The sequence below is a fragment of the Phyllobates terribilis genome, unplaced genomic scaffold, assembly GCF_046119375.1.
Source record: "Phyllobates terribilis strain yellow unplaced genomic scaffold, ASM4611937v1 Scaffold_11__3_contigs__length_659146591, whole genome shotgun sequence".
In the NCBI taxonomy this organism is placed as follows: Eukaryota; Metazoa; Chordata; class Amphibia; order Anura; family Dendrobatidae; genus Phyllobates; species Phyllobates terribilis.
The window spans coordinates 176114404-176131402 of record NW_027362771.1 but is presented as its reverse complement, the minus strand read 5'-3'; the positions used below and the strand labels follow the sequence as shown (position 1 = coordinate 176131402).

At 41.7% G+C, this 16999-nt stretch overlaps 1 protein-coding gene across 10 annotated transcripts in view; it reads left to right on the top strand.

The window, feature by feature from the left end:
• Positions 1-16999, top strand: part of OSBPL8 (oxysterol binding protein like 8) — a 287476-nt gene that overhangs the window by 215926 nt on the left and 54551 nt on the right. The window contains exons 1-2 of one of the 10 annotated variants that reach the window (XM_073651826.1): positions 95-348; positions 7465-7612. The exons of 5 other annotated variants lie outside the window; for them this stretch is intronic. In XM_073651826.1, the coding sequence (XP_073507927.1) occupies positions 7474-7612 (139 nt within the window). In that variant the 5' untranslated portion in view covers positions 95-348; positions 7465-7473. Of the gene's footprint in view, positions 1-94; positions 349-7431; positions 7613-7803; positions 7879-16999 lie in introns of those variants that run through there. 4 more of the 10 variants (XM_073651825.1, XM_073651829.1, XM_073651828.1 and 1 more) reach the window with 4 other exon arrangements.

Here is a 16999-nt window from a genome sequence, read left to right as displayed (position 1 = left end):
GCCCTGCTTAGCTTACATACTGGCAGGGCAGTGTGTGCTGCCTGGATCATTAGGAAGAAATATGATCAGAGAAGAAGTCCACGTATCTAAGAAGGGAGGAGCTGAGGAGGGAGCTGGGTGCCTGGAGAGTAGCCTCTCAGCCATAATCACACAGAGCCAGAGCTTTCAGCTCTTGCCAGGCATTGCCTCTCAGTAGAAGCATGCCCACTCTCCTGGATTAGTAGGTGAGGAGGGGAATTCTCCATAGGAATGTGTGCTCCTAGAGAATGGAGCTCTAATCCCGCAACATGGGCACTCTTTTCCTTGTGTATTTCTGCTGTCCTTGATTCCATTCGCTGACAGCTGCAGGCAAGTATACAGCACGACTGCTTGTTGATTCATGCAACAGTGTGTGTGTGTGTGTGTCAGTCACAGCTGCAGTGATTTCCCCAGCGTGCAAGGTAGTCCGAGTGGATTGTGTGATTGCCAACACTGGTGTAAGGAGAGCTTAGATAACTTACTGCTCCCTCTATCTTATATTTCCCTACTTTCATGTGTCTGATGTCTCACTTATATCCTGGTATGAAGACATCAGGAATATGATGTCATTCATAGACTTTGGTGTCAATGTAATTGGTAGCGAATGAAGAAAAAAATGGAGGAATACTTTTAAAGAAACATGGAAACTTGAATCTCCTAGTTGCGTAGCCCTTGAAGTATTCTCTGCCGTATGACAACGTGGTAGTATTTTTAAGCATAGAGCTGCCAGGTTTAGTCGTTGCCTCTGTAACCCATGTGCCTGCTTGTAATTAAATCCTGCATGAAGGATAGGGTATCTTTTTTTCCACTGCAATTATCAGCCCCATCCTACATACCCTCTGCCATTTTTACCATCTGCCTTGGTAAGTTTTTATCCTTTTTCATGAGTGGTTTTGCTAATTTTAGATCACACACATAATCTGTAATTTGCAGAAATGTGGAAAATATATCTAGTTCCCCTGTATATTAGGTTTAAGAATCTACAGTGCTGTGAAGTGTACATTGTAGCCAACATAATGTGCCTGGCTGTCTGCCGCTTGTGTTCAGCTTCTCCCCCACAGTGTGGACCTCTCAGTATTCATCAGATGATGCCTAGGCTTTTGGCACTTCTTTCAGACCATTTAGTTGTCACTTGTATGTTGTTGCCACTTTAATTCTGCAAACTGACTTTTATGGGTATTTTCACTTGAGATTTCTCTTGTGTCAGATTTTCAGATGACATCGAGGGTCACCTTGATGACCTTACTTCTTGAAAGGCAGGTTTTTTCCTTTTGTCATGCAGTTTAGTAAGAAGGTTAATCATTGGTCAGTATTGATTTTTACTAGAATGTATAATATATGTAAGTATACAAAATGACATAAAATGTTCCAATTTAGAAACCCTTCAGAAATGGGCAAATGTCCAGAGGCTACATAGATAGCTGTGATCTGATAATAGAAAGAGTGGTATGTGGGCTAGTCACAGGGAAAAATGACTTTGGGAGAGTTTGTCATAATCTACCTTGACACCTAAGAGATGTGTTGCTTATGAAATGTGTAGGAAATAACCCATCAAAGCTTTCCTAAATGGCAAATGGATGCTGATGTTAGAAAATATTGTACCATTGCTTAAGAAATACTAATCCTTAAGTAAACTTTTCCGTCTATCTAAAAGCTAAAAACATTACTGGAAGGCGTAAATTGCTCAATACTTATTGACTTCTTGTAAGGCCTCGTTCAGACGTCAGATATTTTTATCATACACAAAAAACTGATGATTTTCATCTGTATTTTGGATTCGATTTCCATTAGAGATTAGTCAGTGTGAGAGTTTTTATCATCCAAGTTTCATAATTTTTTTTCATATGAAAAATAAACCTAAACTGATGAATGTTTCTTAAGTTTCTCCTTCTTTTCAAAGAGCCAGTGAAAATCTGACATGGATGGCATCTGAGTGTTGTCCATTTTTCTTTCACTGACCCATAAACTTGCATTGGCTCTGATCAAATCAGACATGCGTCTGTGCTTTGGTGGGGACCACTTTGTCCACAAAAGTTCATGGACGCGTAAACGGCCCCAAGAAACGGATAGATCTCGTACGTGAAAAACTGATATCTGAATGAGACCTAACATTCCTGGCATCAGATTGGTCTGCCGCTCTGATTTAGGGATATTCACATTTATATTCTCTCTCCGTACAAATCAAACAGGCAAGGCAGCCAAACCATGCAAATCCTTTCTGCAGGTAATGATTCCTAGTCAAATCAGACAGATGCAGATGAAGGGTTGTGATCCTGGGAAGAGAAATTCCCCTTGATTTGTTTGATAATGTTAGCGGTATGGTGTTCTTCACTTGTACAAGGCTTTAATGATGGCAATAATAGTTTCTATGCTTTGTATAGGCATCTGTGAGAGAATGATGGGAATAGGTGGCAGCTTTCTGTGTTGCTGTGCTGAGATTTTTATTTTCTTTTTTTATAGTTGTCCTATGTGTTAAAAATATTCCTTTTTGCACTTTGTTGAGCTATGCACTCAGAGGTTGGTTGGAGTCCAGCTGATAACATGGAGTCTAGTTCTCTTCAAAGCCTTTTTTAAAGAAAATAAATCAATACATCTTCTCTCCAGGGCAACCTGCCTCATTTATGGTATGATGCTGTATTGATTTAGAGTGGGCTTGTGAAGAATTGTGCATCTTTCTGTAGGAGGAAATAGGTACAAGAAATCCTGGCCAAATGGGTACAGTTAGGTCCAGAAATATTTGGACAGTGGCATAATATTGGTGATTTGGGCTCTGCATGCCACTTGTTTTGGATTTCAAAATGAGACAACTGAGATGCAATTGAAGTGTAGGCTTTCAGGTTTAATTAAAGGGATTGAACAAAAATAGCCTCTAAAACATTTAGGAATTGCAACCAGGGCTGTGGAGTTGGTATAAAATGGACTGACTCCAATTCCTAAAATATATAATAAATTGCGTACAGTAGTTCAGTGCAGTGTGTGCTGTAAATGTTTTCATAAGAATGTGGGAAAGTTATGAAATGTCCTATAAATGTCTGTTCTGTTCCTGATCTAAGGATCTGGGCTTTTAGTGGAGATGAATCTGTGCTGCACTTTATATACACGCTCAGTAGTGAGGCCGTGCTGTGGAGTCGGAGTTGGAGGTTTGGCTTACTGACTCCACAGCCCTGATTGCAACCAGTTTTCTGCGAAGCCTCCTCATTTCAGGAGCTCAAAGTTAATTGAAAAAATTAACTTTGCCATAGATAAAATGTTCATTTTTAATACTTTGTAGAGAATCCTTTGTCAGCAATTACTGCCTGAAGTCTGGAAGTAATGGATGTCACCAAACACTGGGTTTCCTCCTTTGTGATGCTTTGCCAGGCCTTTACTTCAGCTGCCTTCAGTTGTTGCTTGTTTGTGGGTCTTTCTGCATTAAAGGGGTTGTCCACTTCTAGGACAATCCCTTCTTAAACTAAGTGTTCAGCCCTGATAAAATAAAAAAACCTATACTCACCTCCCATGCTGGCGCCGTTCCAGCAGTGTCAGCACTCATGGTCCCGGGGCTGTGATGTGATGGAATGACACGTGGTGCCCAGTCGGCACTGGTGTAAATGTCTCCACCTTCGGACAAACTGAACATGAAGAGGAAGTCCATTATCGGCTACAGCACTGGCTTCCTCTGCTTGCTCAATGGGGTTGATATCTGGTGATTGACTCTGCCATTGCAAAATATTCCACTTCTTTGCCTTAAAACACTTCTGGGTTGCTTTCGCAGTATGTTTTGGCTCATTGTCCATCTGTACTGTGAAGTGCCATCCAATCTCCGTTGCTGCATTAGGTTGAATCTAAGCAGAAGGTATAGCCCTATTCACTTCAGAATTCATATGGCTGCTTCTGTCTTCAGTCACATCATCAATGAGCACTAGTGACCCAGTGTCATTGGATGCCGTGCATGCCCATGCCATCACACGGCCTCCACCATGTTTTACAGAGGATGTGGTATGCTTTGGATCATGAGCCGTTCAAAGCCTTCTCCATACTTACTCCTTCCCATCATTTTGGTACAGGTTTATCTTAGTTTAATCTGTCCAAAGAATGCTTTTCCAGAACTGGGCTGGCTTCTTTAGATGTTTTTTTAGGCAATGTCTAATCTGGCCTTTCTATTTTTAAGGCTGATTAATGGTTTGCACTTTGTGGTGAACCCTCTTTATTTGCTCTCACAAAATCTTCTTTTTATGGTAGATTTAGATGCTGAAACACGTATTTGCTTTTTTACCTTGAAAAGGGCGCCAGACCAGCGTTGGTAAATAAAAACCTTCATTTAAACCATCAAGGTTTGTACATTTCCGTAAGTGCAGCATACGTACTGTTATCTCTCCATTGAAGTGAATTGTTATCTGCGAGAATTTATCCTACAGTCGTAGATTCTATGGCATTCTTATTGGTGGTGTGTCCATACACAATCCCCCCAGGTGAGCACTACCTTCACTCTTACCATCTCTCATTTCTTTTGCGGTATTGCCCTATTGTATGCTTCTGTCCTATCAAGACCATCTCCTATTTCTCTGATAGATTTCTTCTTTTTTTCAGCCTAATGATAGTCTGTATCACTTCCATTAAGAGCAGTTTTCACCGCATGTTGTGGGTTCTCAGCAAGCGTTTCCAAATGCAAATGTCACACCCGGAATCAGCTCCAGAACTTTTACCTGCCTAATTGATGAAGGATTAACAAGGGAAAAGTCCATGCAGCCCATTAAAGTGCTTTTGAGATAATTGGCCATTTGGTCCCTTGAAAAAGAAGCTGTTACAAAGAGCTGTAATTTCTAAACCCTTACTCCAATTAAAATGTGAATACCCTCAAATTAAAGCTGAGAGTCTGCACCTTAAGCCCATATTGATTATATAACTGTATCTTGGTAAAGGGCTAAATGCCAAAACTTGTCACTGTCCAAATATTTCTGGATTTAACTGTATGTGGTGGTGAAAATTTCTTTAGAAGTCAAGCTTCCTTTAAAGGTTCTTTCTTGCTATTTTTAGTATTGTCAGGTTATCTACCTCCATTTAATTTGCTGGTTGCATCACATTGTCATTTGTGTCTCACCTTAATATGGTGGAAAGCTTTGACTTCCTCTTCTAACATGAATGCTAACAACCTGCCATGATATTAATGCTACAATGCAGGGACAATCCAGGTTTTACCACACTTGGCACTATTATTCCACTGTACCCTCACAATGTCACAGGGCCACTTATCTGATATAAGGGGAGTTGATGTAGTTCAGTCATTTTCTTTTTTCCTTTTAGTCAAGGACTCCATTCACACCAAGGCTTCTATTTATACAGGCGCCATGACTGATCTATTTTGAAATAGATTTATTAATGGGACCATCAGGCTTTTATTTTTCTGGTGTGAAAAGAACAGAATAATGCCATTGCAAGGTCAGTTAGTCAAAAGTGGACTTATTTAACCTATAATTCCACATCCCAGACCACTTTAAGCATTGCTTATGGTAATTACAATGTATAATGGAATCTGCAGCTAAATTACAATTTTAAGGCTTATAATAAGTAATAATTTTACTATGTTGAGACCAGAAAAGCCAAATATATCCTTCCTAACTATGCACACGTTAGTAAGTTGAATTTCAGGTTGGTGGCAGGGCTGCCTACTGTGATTGTATGAATAAAAATTATTTTTTTTTCTCAGCTCTTTTTTTCTGTAGGAAAGAAATATTGTTTGCAGATTAAAAGCATATTCAAATGTCATCCGTGACGGGACTCAGTGTTTGTTCCCTGACGTGGCATAGCAATACTCCTGCCAAGCTATTCATCCTCCTTTGTTTCAAGACTGTTAAGCAAGTTACAATACTTAAATACATGATAAATGATTCAGTTGGGTTATTATGCAGGTACATGGCAGGGGACAATACTCCACAAAGACAGAGCGGGATCTCTGCCAGTTCGTTACAAACCCACTAGAATGAATAATAGTCATTGCTCAGTACTGTTCACTTTGTGAATAGCTGTGCAGACCACTCCGAACATATTTTGTTTTTATATTAAAATTTCAGTTTTGACACCTGAAAACCAAATTTCCACATAGTAATTAGAATTTATTATAAATTAAGCTCTGAATAAGTGCATTGATTCCTTTTATTGGTGCTTGTAAAGATTGCTACATTGGGGCTCTGCATAGAAGTTGAACTTGCACAGACCTCAAACTAAACTTATTTTTTTCAGACTACATAGAATGCAGATAACCAAAAAAGAAACTAAATTGCCTGCTAAGTATCAATATAAAATATATATCTTTTGTTGAAGAATTATGCATAAAATAGCAGCAAAAAAGAACCTTATAACTCTTAAAGACAACAATAAGGGAAAACTAGATTAGGTAGCTAATCCTAGACCTCCCCAGAAGAACATATACAGTCAGTATCATATTAAAAAGGTTTCTAAAATGTAGAAAAGTAACCATATATGGGCCTATATAAATACTAAATTTCAAGCAATGTATACCTTGGTATATCAAAAATACAACCAATAGCAAATGCAATAAAAGTACCAAAAATACATAATATCTTGTGAAATTTAAATAATTTGAGAGGTTATCGCAATATGATATACCAGACTATTTTTTAGTATTAACTGTTATAGCCCATAATACACAAATCTATAACATACAAAGAATAACAAGAAAGGAATAGTAAGTACAGTAGCCTATGAGTATATAACAAGATATAGATATATCAATAGCTATTCCATAGCCTCACATTAGATGTATAGAAGTAGACTCATGAAAGAATATTTTGTAAGAAAAAACATCATGCCATTGCCGGACTATCTCACAGTAGGAATGTATTAAATAGGAAAACTAGTGCCGATAGAGACATGACAATAGCAATAATGTACTTACCGTATATCCTCTTAATGTTCAAAACCCATATCATAATCAACAAATATAAAGCAATAAAACGGAGCAAAATCATATTAACAAGTGATCTGGTATGGGGTAAGGTCAGGGTATCCCAACAAATGACACCTTGACACAAATGTTTCGCATCTTTGCTTCATCAGGAGATGATCATAGATTAAAATTAGGGATTTAAATTGTTTAACACTAAATAGAATGTAGAATATATATGTTTGCTGTCACAGAAGGTTCATAGATTTGCACAATATGCAGTATTTTCAAGATTCTAATAGGCAGCTGGATAAATGGAAATCTTTTCATACATTTTAACAATTTTTACATAATATGAATTTGAACCCTAGTATGATAGTCTGGGGGATCATCCTCAGGTGATTGTGTGTTTCTGGTATGCAGCTGGAGTGCTGGTTTTAGAGACGCTGGATTGTGAGCTTTGTTGTTGTGGTCAATCATATTGTGTGATTAGATCAAGGCAATAGCTTCGTCATTCTTGTTCTAAGCAGCCTTCAGATTGAAACCAGTTTTCCTGACTACAGTCTTCAGCCATGAAAGAAGAAGCGCTTCTAAGGCGCAGGTCATGTGCTGGGGTTTCGCCTGGCGCCTATCTTCCAAGGCCCGATGGACGAAAACTAGTGCGAAATGCATCATTTGGAGGATACAATGAACTGTCTCCGGCACTTCCAGGTTTGTTTATTATCTGTCATTTGACGTGTATTTGACAGTTTCACCCGAATAAAGGTGCACAATTAGTTATCAGGTAGCAAACATGCTACCTGTAGAATAGGCCTGATTCGATCATAGTGACATAACCACTCTTGCCTTTATATTTTTATCTTGTTTTGTGTTTATTTATCCCTTTGCTTTTGGAGCAGATTCTGGGCAGAGGAGAAGAAAGCTTCTTCGTGCTTATGTGGACCTCTTAATGGCTGTGTTTGTGTTCTACATTTTATGTACGTCTTTAGCAAAATATAGTGCATCAACGAAAGAAAAATCTACCGGTATCTATGGATTATCCTTTTTCGGTCACTGCAACATAGACAAAATATGTAGACCCAGGCAGGGGTCTTTTTCAAGTGATAGAGATTCACTATTGGGTTATACATGATGATCTTGTTTTGGTGACCAAAAAAGAATAATCTGTGGATGGTGATGCTTTTTCTTTCTCTGGATAGTTGAAGGTTTTCATACTTGATTACTGAAATTCTGGTGCTTTCTGAAAACATTTTGTTTTGCCAAAATTCAGCCAATCTGATCAAATATAAAATAGTTTGTTCACTAGATATTTTTGCATTAAAATTGGGCCAATGGGGGTAGGAAAACAAAAAAAGAAGAACCTGCCAAACCAACACAACTCTGAACCATTGTTCCTTGCCTGTCTCCTTGTTTCCTCTTGCAGCCGGGGATGTCCTATGCCTGCTACAGCCAGTCAGAGGCCACTGTTCATCTGCACAGTTGAATGATTTTTCTAGCTCGGATAGAACTTTGAAGCTACCACTGATCAGTGGATGCTGATTGGCTGCAGTGATCACGTGATGTCCCTGCCGGAAGTGACAGGTGGAGGTCATAGGCAGCGATGTGAAGGAGCGTTGAGGGTCCAGTAGGTGAATGGTTTTTTTCAGTTAATTACTCCTCTGTTGCTATGTAACACCACTTCTGTAATCCTGAACATTTGGCAGGTATTTAGGTGGATCTAACTATGAAATATACTTTGTATATGCTTCGCACATGTAAACCACGTTTAGGATTTATTGTATTTATAGTTCAGCATTGAAAACGTAAACCTTGTTCATCTTCTGAACATTTAGATTGTCACAAGTAATAATTGGGACATTCAGCAGAGTTAGTCTGGCCTATATTCTGTTATTCCTGAAAAAATAATAAATCCAATAATATACCACAAGAGGAAATGTGTGGATTAGGCTGAACTTGACATTAAAAGCCTTGCTCTTTATTATAAAAGCTATAATATTGTATTTTATCTGCTGTATAATTTTCCCCCTTGCAAACCACTTGGTAGGATCATTCTCCCACCAAGGCTATGTTCACATACCGTTTTAGCCTACGGTCAGTGGCTCCATCAGGGCCTGCTTCTGAAGCCCTGAAAATCAGGATTGGATCAGCCGACTGTGTCTTGGTGCCCGCCTCACATAGACATTTACGTCCGAAAATGATATCCGACACAGCGCATAGTCACTCCATTTGTATTATTACAGTTAATGGAATGCTCAGCAGAAATGGTTGAATCCCGTTTTCCAGGGCTTCACACGTAAGTGCTGGTGGAGCCACTCACCATAGGCTAAAGCGATATGGGAACGTATCCTTAGAGTAGATGATAAACACCCTTAGGCTGTGTGATAAATGTTAGATTGCTGTGGGTCTGACCACTGTGATTTCCCAAAGTAATCCCTAGAATAGGGGATCAAAGCCCCCCCATTCCTCCTCATAGATATTGAATGAAGTGGTAGGGCACATGCTTGTCTATTGTGGAGCAGTGAGGAACAGGGACTTGGGAACCCTCTTCTAGTGATCGGTGGATCCCCCGCAATCAAACATTTATCTGTCAAGTGGATAGTGATCAGCGTCTGTTGGAAATTCCTATTAAAAGTGATGAGCATATGTACCATGTAATTAATATTATGCGTCTGAGTGGTCCTTGATGCATGTTTGTTTTCATAAATTTATCAGTGGAGCAGATAAGTCTATACTATAAAAACCTCTTTTATTGGGAAGCGGTCACCAGGTTTATGCCACCTAATTCAACTTCTCTTTCTAAAGACCCCCATACATATTAGATTGAAGTTTCATGAATACACTGATTTCAGCAGGAACAGCTATGACAATTTAATACATGTGGGGCCCCCAAACTCTGCCCAAAACAACAATAAAAACATACCATACATGCCAGCTGAGTAGTGCATGTGTTTGGGGGGAGTCAGGAGAAACCATTGTCTAACTTTTATCTAAAGGTGCCTATACACATTAGTCTAAAGTTCATGAAAATTTTCAACAAAAACTAATGTAATTGAGTATAAAAGTGCAGTTCGAATGATTGGCAGAGCCAGTATAGACTAAAATGTGTATTGATATGACGGCAAAACGATCGTTCACCAGACGATCAGTCATCAACCAATGATCAGCCTTCAACCTACTTTTGTCTCGTGTATGGCAACATTAAAGAAGCCCTCCCATTAATTTTTCCCCCCTAAACCTCTATATGTAGTGTAGTATCATTGTGTTAATATACTCGGCTATCGCCGCCTTCTCTGCTATCTAGCCCTGTTCCAGTCCTCATCTGAGATGGCAATTCAGACTGTCCGAATCACTCCGTGCTCTTTGCATGAGACATGAGTCTCTTTTACAGTGTAAACCTATGGAGCCTTGTTCTGACGCTCAATACTTTTACACTGTATGGCCTCATTTGCACGTTCAGTATTTGTAAGCCAAAACCAGGAGTGGGAGATAAATACAGAAGTGGTGACGTGTTTCTATTATACTTTTCTTCTGATTATTCCACTCCTGGTTTTGGCTTACACATACTGAGGTAAAATACTGACCAAATACTGAATGTGTGAACTTGGCCTAAAAGTCACTACCAGGTTGCTCAGTGTGACCTGGGGAGTCTGGAGAGTAGAGACTTCACTCAGAAGAGGAGTGGAACAGTGCTTGATATTGAAGAAGATGGCACGTAAATTAATACACTCACACTTAACTACATACACATATACACATGCTTAGGGGAAATAAAAGAAAAAAAGTGGTTTGGTACCGTGTTAGCCAGTTGAAAAAAAGATTTCTCTGAGTGGGAAAAAAAAGATAATCTTTTAGTTATGATACCTTTTAATGGCTAACAAAAATAAAATAAATGATGTTACAAGGCAAGCTTTCGGGACAACTTAGGTCCCTTCCTCAAACATGGTATGGTATCACCAACCATACTATGTTTGAGGAAGGGACCTAAGTTGTCCCGAAAGCTTTCCTTGTAACATCATTTATTTTATTTTTGTTAGCCATTAAAAGGTATCCTAACTACAAGATTGCTGTCAGTGGGAAAAACAAGATAATCTAGGGAAAATAAGTTAATGCGAGGACTTCTTTAAGCAATAAATTATGCTTACCACTAAAGTACTAGTCGTGGGAAAAACTAGATATAAAACCTTGTCCAATCTTTTTACAGTCCTGTGTAAATCATGTACAATCTTGGGCATTTGAGTGTGTAGTACGCTACATGTAAGAATCGCTTTATCGTCAATTACTTATATAATGTAATTTGCCTGATTGGGGCATGTACATATGGTTTTGTTTTCTCCTTATAATATGATTTAATCTTCATGTCAGCACATTGTAGTTAATTCCACAAGCTAAGTACTTTCTTATTGTAATCAGGATCAAGGCCATCTCAGTAACTGAAATGCAGCATCACCAAATACCCTAAGACTCCTGTGTGTTGTTTGTAATTTTCTAACCATACTTTAGTTTCGTTTGTTATGGCAATGTAGCATTTTTATTTACTGCACTCATTGGCCTTTGTGTATCAAAGCTGACTCTGAAAAAGTGACTTTATTGTCTTTAGCTCACAATCAGAATACAGAATTGGAAAAAAAGTAAGTGAATTTGATGGTGATCATTTAGCTGCCTTCGGTGCAGCAGTTCTGACACAATCAGAGGTTTTAGATTTTGAATGAAGCAGAGCTGAGAAAGCTAACCCCACCCACACCAGGATCTCAGTGTATAAAGTCCATAGACAGTGAGGTGCTTATCACAGGAGAGGTGTTGCCGGACTAGTCCAGCAATGTTACTCTATTAGTGATAAATCCTTCACAGTTAGTACACAGCACGCAGTTTGACAAGTGACACATCCCTGAATTTTGTGTTTCAGCCTCTATCTCCTGCTGTCTTCAGCTTACATAGCAAAAACCTGCTGACAGATTCCCTTTAAATAATAATACAGTGTGATCTATTGTGGTGTTCATATGAGGTTGAGTTTACCTAATTTTAAAAACCTTATAAGGACCAGTTTTTTCAGAGAGGGTGTACTTAGTTTTATCATGTTGTGAAAATGAAATGTGAATTCCTATTGGTTGCTATGATCAACCAAGCCGTAGTGGAGAGAATTCATCAAGACTGGCATTTTGTTCACCAGTCTTGATCCAGAGTTGGCTGGACTAAGGTGCTCCAAAGTCAATAAGATAAATGCTACTTGATTCATTTCTTAAAGGGAACCTGTCATGTGAAAAAACTCTATTAAGCTGCAGATATCTGGTTTATCTACAGTTTAATAGCGTTCTGAACCTGCCCGATGCCCACACTCTGACCCCTGCTGCCGAGAAGAAATGAACTTTATTCCTCCCAGTAGCGTTTGAGTTTCAGGTCGCAGCCCCGGCGCAGGTTCCGTCACCATTCTGTGTATAGTGAACAGCGGCTGTAATCCCCCGCACTGACTGAAAGCAGCTCGGCATTAGAGCCAGCTGTCAGTCACTGCCGGCAGCGCGGTTACAGCAGCCACTCTCTGTTCACAGAACGGTGACTGAATGCTATTAACCTGTAGTTTAACCCCATATCTGCAGGTTAATAGTGTATTTTCACGTGACAGGTTCCCTTTAATATAGCTTGATAGCAGACAAAGCTTCAGTGATGCAGAACTTCGCATCTTCTGCAAACATGATGATCTAAGTGCTAAAGTTCCAGGTACATCCAGTCGCCTCAAAGGGAAGTGGGCTGCAAACTATTTTATTTCTGAGTTCAGTGTGTAAACCATGCTGTCCTAATGATGGGCTCCATTCTTATGACTGTTTTAAAAAGTGCTGAGCTTGGGAAGAAGTGTTCCCTGGGCGGCTAGTATCTGGCTTCCTCCTGCCTATATATGCAGATTGGAATCTTAATCAAGCCAAGCCTGGAGAGTTTCAGGGAAGCCATCCAGTGGACACTTCTCCCCAAGTTGAACACTTTTTAAAACCAAGTTCATTGAGGGAGCCTGTTGGTATTTCACGCTGCCTGTGTATGCCATACTACATATTAGTCGACAGATCTGTTTTAGAAGTGGACACTCATTCTTGAACATCTCCATTTTGTAACTTATCGCTGGCTCCGAACAAAACGTTATTAGCTTCGGATGCTTCTATTTTTATTATGGCTACCACTTGCAAAACCTTTCTAATTTTATATTTAACAACTATTTTCAGCTAAATTTAGACTGGTTTCCATTAAAGTGGAGTAGGAAAACTTTTTTTTTTTTTTTTTTTACTGTCATACTGGTTTAACAACCCTATCAAGGGGATGTAAATATCCAGTGACCACTGACTCTCCACTGGAAGAATGCTGCCAGGCAAGTCCACTTGTCCTCCTGGACCTCTGTCTGTAAAAAAAAGACTAGAATATTAGGATTAACCACCGCCACGCTGGAGTTTTTGACTTTTAAGCACATTGGCCATTTGTGTGTGTTAATATACCTCTTACATTTAGATCTTGCAGATTTCACTATTTTCAGTTACAGTTCTTTGGATACTTTCCAACATATCTATGAGGATTTTCTGTGCTCAGCACTTTTAATAAGACGGCATGCAAAATATATTACAATGTGTTGCTAAATGAAGGATTGGCTCAATAAATAAGCGTTGTTTGGATGCCATTTGTAAATGTCAGGGAGCGAAAAAGATTTTCCTATTTTGCCAGTATGGTTTTTCTTTTCTTCCCTCAACACAGATGGGTATTGTCTGCCTTCCACAATAATAGGAGCACCCTGACTACCAACATTCTTGGAATATTCGTTTTTCTTTATTCATGACAGCATTGCATATATTTCTTATTTTAAGGCCAATAAGTTTTATCTGTCAGTAAACTACTGTAGATTGTAGAAATGAATAACATGGATATGAATTAATTGTCCACCAGTAACTGGTGCTGGGTGATATAATACTGGTGGCCGTCATACTGCCCAGTTTTTCACAGACCTTACATTTCAAATCAGTCTACATTGCAGAGTTATATTGTTGCTTTTTTCTCATTCCTGCTTTTTTTGCAATTTTCAGTAGAGGTTTTATATCCCTTCTATAAAAACTTCCAAAAAGAAGGTGTTATGCACACGCCCGGGCTAAGCGGCGTGTGCGTGTGATTGGTAGTGATTCCACTGGACCGTGCCGGAGAGTGAATGCCTGGAGGGGCGTGACTAAGTATTCACCCGATCCGACCAGGGTCGCACGACGGCATACGACGCCAGTGCACCAAGGAGGAACCGAGCAGAGGGACCAGGTGCTACTCCAGGACAGACCCCGGACACGGCTGTTGACCCACACAGGGAAATACAGGAACAGGCTGGTACACAGACTGGAGGGTATAGGCAGGCACGACTGGTATGCAAGCAGGAGGAACACAGGCGGGACTCAGGAACAATACAGGCAGAGGGTTACAGGCAAGCACAGCTAGAGTGCAGACAAGGCTGAGCAGGGAGGACAGGGCTCTGTTCACACGGAACAGACAGGAAGGGAAAGACAGAGCCAGATACTCACACAGTACTTGCAGAGACAACAAGCAGGAGTTAGGTACGAGTTCAGACTCTGCAGAAAAAGGAAGGGAACGGACATAGAGGCAAAACAGGTAAAGGACAGGAGAGAGTTCAGACTGGAACTGAGTGTACGGAGGAGACCGACACTGCAGAGGGATACAGGAGCGGGTCTGGGAATACGGCCCCCAGAGAGGCGGGACGAACAGGCAAGGAGCGTGTTCAGACAGGACAGACCAGACACAGGAGCGGGTCTAGGAAATCGGCCACTAGAAGGCGGAACGAACAGGCAAGGAGCGTGTTCAGACAGGACAGACCAGACACAGGAGCGGGTCTAGGAAAACGGCCACTAAAAGGCAGAACGAACAGGCAAGGAGCGTGTTCAGACAGGACAGACCAGAAACAGGAACGGGTCTAGGTAATCGGCCCCTAGAAGGCAGGAGGAACAGGCTAGGAGCGTGTTCAGACAGGACAGACAAGAGAACACAGAAAAGACTCAGTTCAGACACGGGAGCTGATACCGCAAAGCAGGAGACATACAGGACTCAGTTCAGACACGGGAACTGATACAAAAAGCAGGAGACATACAGGACTTAGTTCAGACACGGGAACTAATACCGAAAAGCAGGAGACATACAGGACTTAGTTCAGACACGGGAACTAATACCGAAAAGCAGGAGACATACAGGACTAAGTTCAGACAGGCCTGGAAATACAGCCTCCAGGAAAGGCAGACAAGGAAACAAAGACAGGACCTGGCACCTTCAGAGTGCAAGCACACACTGAAGGAAAACACTATGCTCAGGCAGGGATAGAAGGGAGCTGCTGAGCTATATACCAAGTGTCAGACAGCAATAGGCTGAGGATGCACAAGGGGTGTGACCCACAGCAGGTACAAAAAGCAGGAAGTGATCGGGCGCCGCCCTTAAGCAGCAGAGACAGACACAAACAGACAGCATGGAGGGAAGCCAGAGAGACATTCCGGACAGGAGATCAAGTGCGCGCTCCTGCACAGTGGGAAATGGACCACTATGCAAGGACGCCGCCAGGTATGTTACAGTACCTCCCCCCTTACGCCCCCTCTTCTTCAGACCTGCCAGAATCTTCCGCAGGGAATTCGAGGACCAGTCGTTCACTGGGTTGGAGGGGGACAGAGACTTGAGGGTAATCTCTGCTTCGAGGTACATCTTGTCAAGCTCACAGGAAAAAATAGACGGGTTATCAGGTACATAATGAGGAAAAGTCACTGTCTCTTTGTTATCTGGTGGTACCCCGGAGGATTCAGGAAACAACTGGAGGTCCTCCGCCGGGTCAGAAGAGTGCAGAGGCTCAGAGAAAACAACTGCTTCAGAGTACACTAGGTCGGACTCACTGGAGGAAGCAGGCGAGGTATCGGGTACCGAGTATAGGAAAGTCTCTGTCCATTCACCACCAGGTGGCACCCCGAAGGGTTCTGAACACAACTGGAGGTCCTCCGCCTGGTCGGAGGGGTGTAGAGACTCGGGAGTAACCTCTGCTTCGGAGTACACTAGGTTGGACTCACTGGAGGAAGCAGGCGAGGTATCAGGTACCGAGTATAGGAAAGTCTCTGTCCATTCACCACCAGGTGGCACCCCGAAGGGTTCTGAACACAACTGGAGGTCCTCCGCCTGGTCGGAGGGGTGTAGAGACTCGGGAGTAACTTCTGCTTCGGAGTACACTAGGTTGGACTCACTGGACGAAGCGAGCGAGGTATCAGGTACAGAGTATAGGAGAGTCTCTGTCCTTTCGTTACCAGGTAGCACCCCGAAGGGTTCAGGAGACAACTGGAGATCCTCCGCCTGGTCGGAGGGATGTAGAGACTCGGAGGTAACTACCACTTTGGGGTACCCATTGTCAGGCTCACAGGACAAAGCGGACAAAGTATTGAGTACCGGGTGTAGAGAAGTCTCTCTCCATTTGTCATCGAGTGGTATCCCGGAGGATTCAGGAGGCAACAGGGGATCCTCCGCCAGGTAGTAGAGGTGCACAGACTCAGAGGTAACCACAGCTTTGGAGCATCCTTGGACATGCACACCAGTTAAAGAGAGAGAAGCATCTGATGCCGGGTGCAGGAAGTTCTCCTGTGTGGAGTCTGGATGGGCAGAAGTCTCTTCGGGCAGGAGAACTGGTGCACTACCCACGCACATTACCCATTGGGGTTTCTCCGGGATACAGGGAGATGAAGCTTCAGTAGGGACTTCAAGGTTGGGGTCAGGAGGTCTCAGGGAGGACAGACCCTGGCGTGACAGCTTGCCTCTACGTCTAGCACGTCTGGACTGCCTCTTGAGGTTGAGAGAAGTATTCCGGAAAGCGTAGTCACCCTGTGAGGATTCTGGGTGGGCAGTAGTCTCTTTGGGCTGGAGGACTATTGCGCTACCCACACACATTACCCATCGGGGCTGCTCCGGGATATTGGGAGGTGAAGCTTCAGCAGGAGCCTCCGGGTTAGGATCATCGAAGACCATTAGAAAGGCCACCAGGAAGGCCATTAGGTCCCGGAGGATCGGATCCTGTGTTTCATATAGGGGGTTGATCCATTCCAAGGCATCACCCGC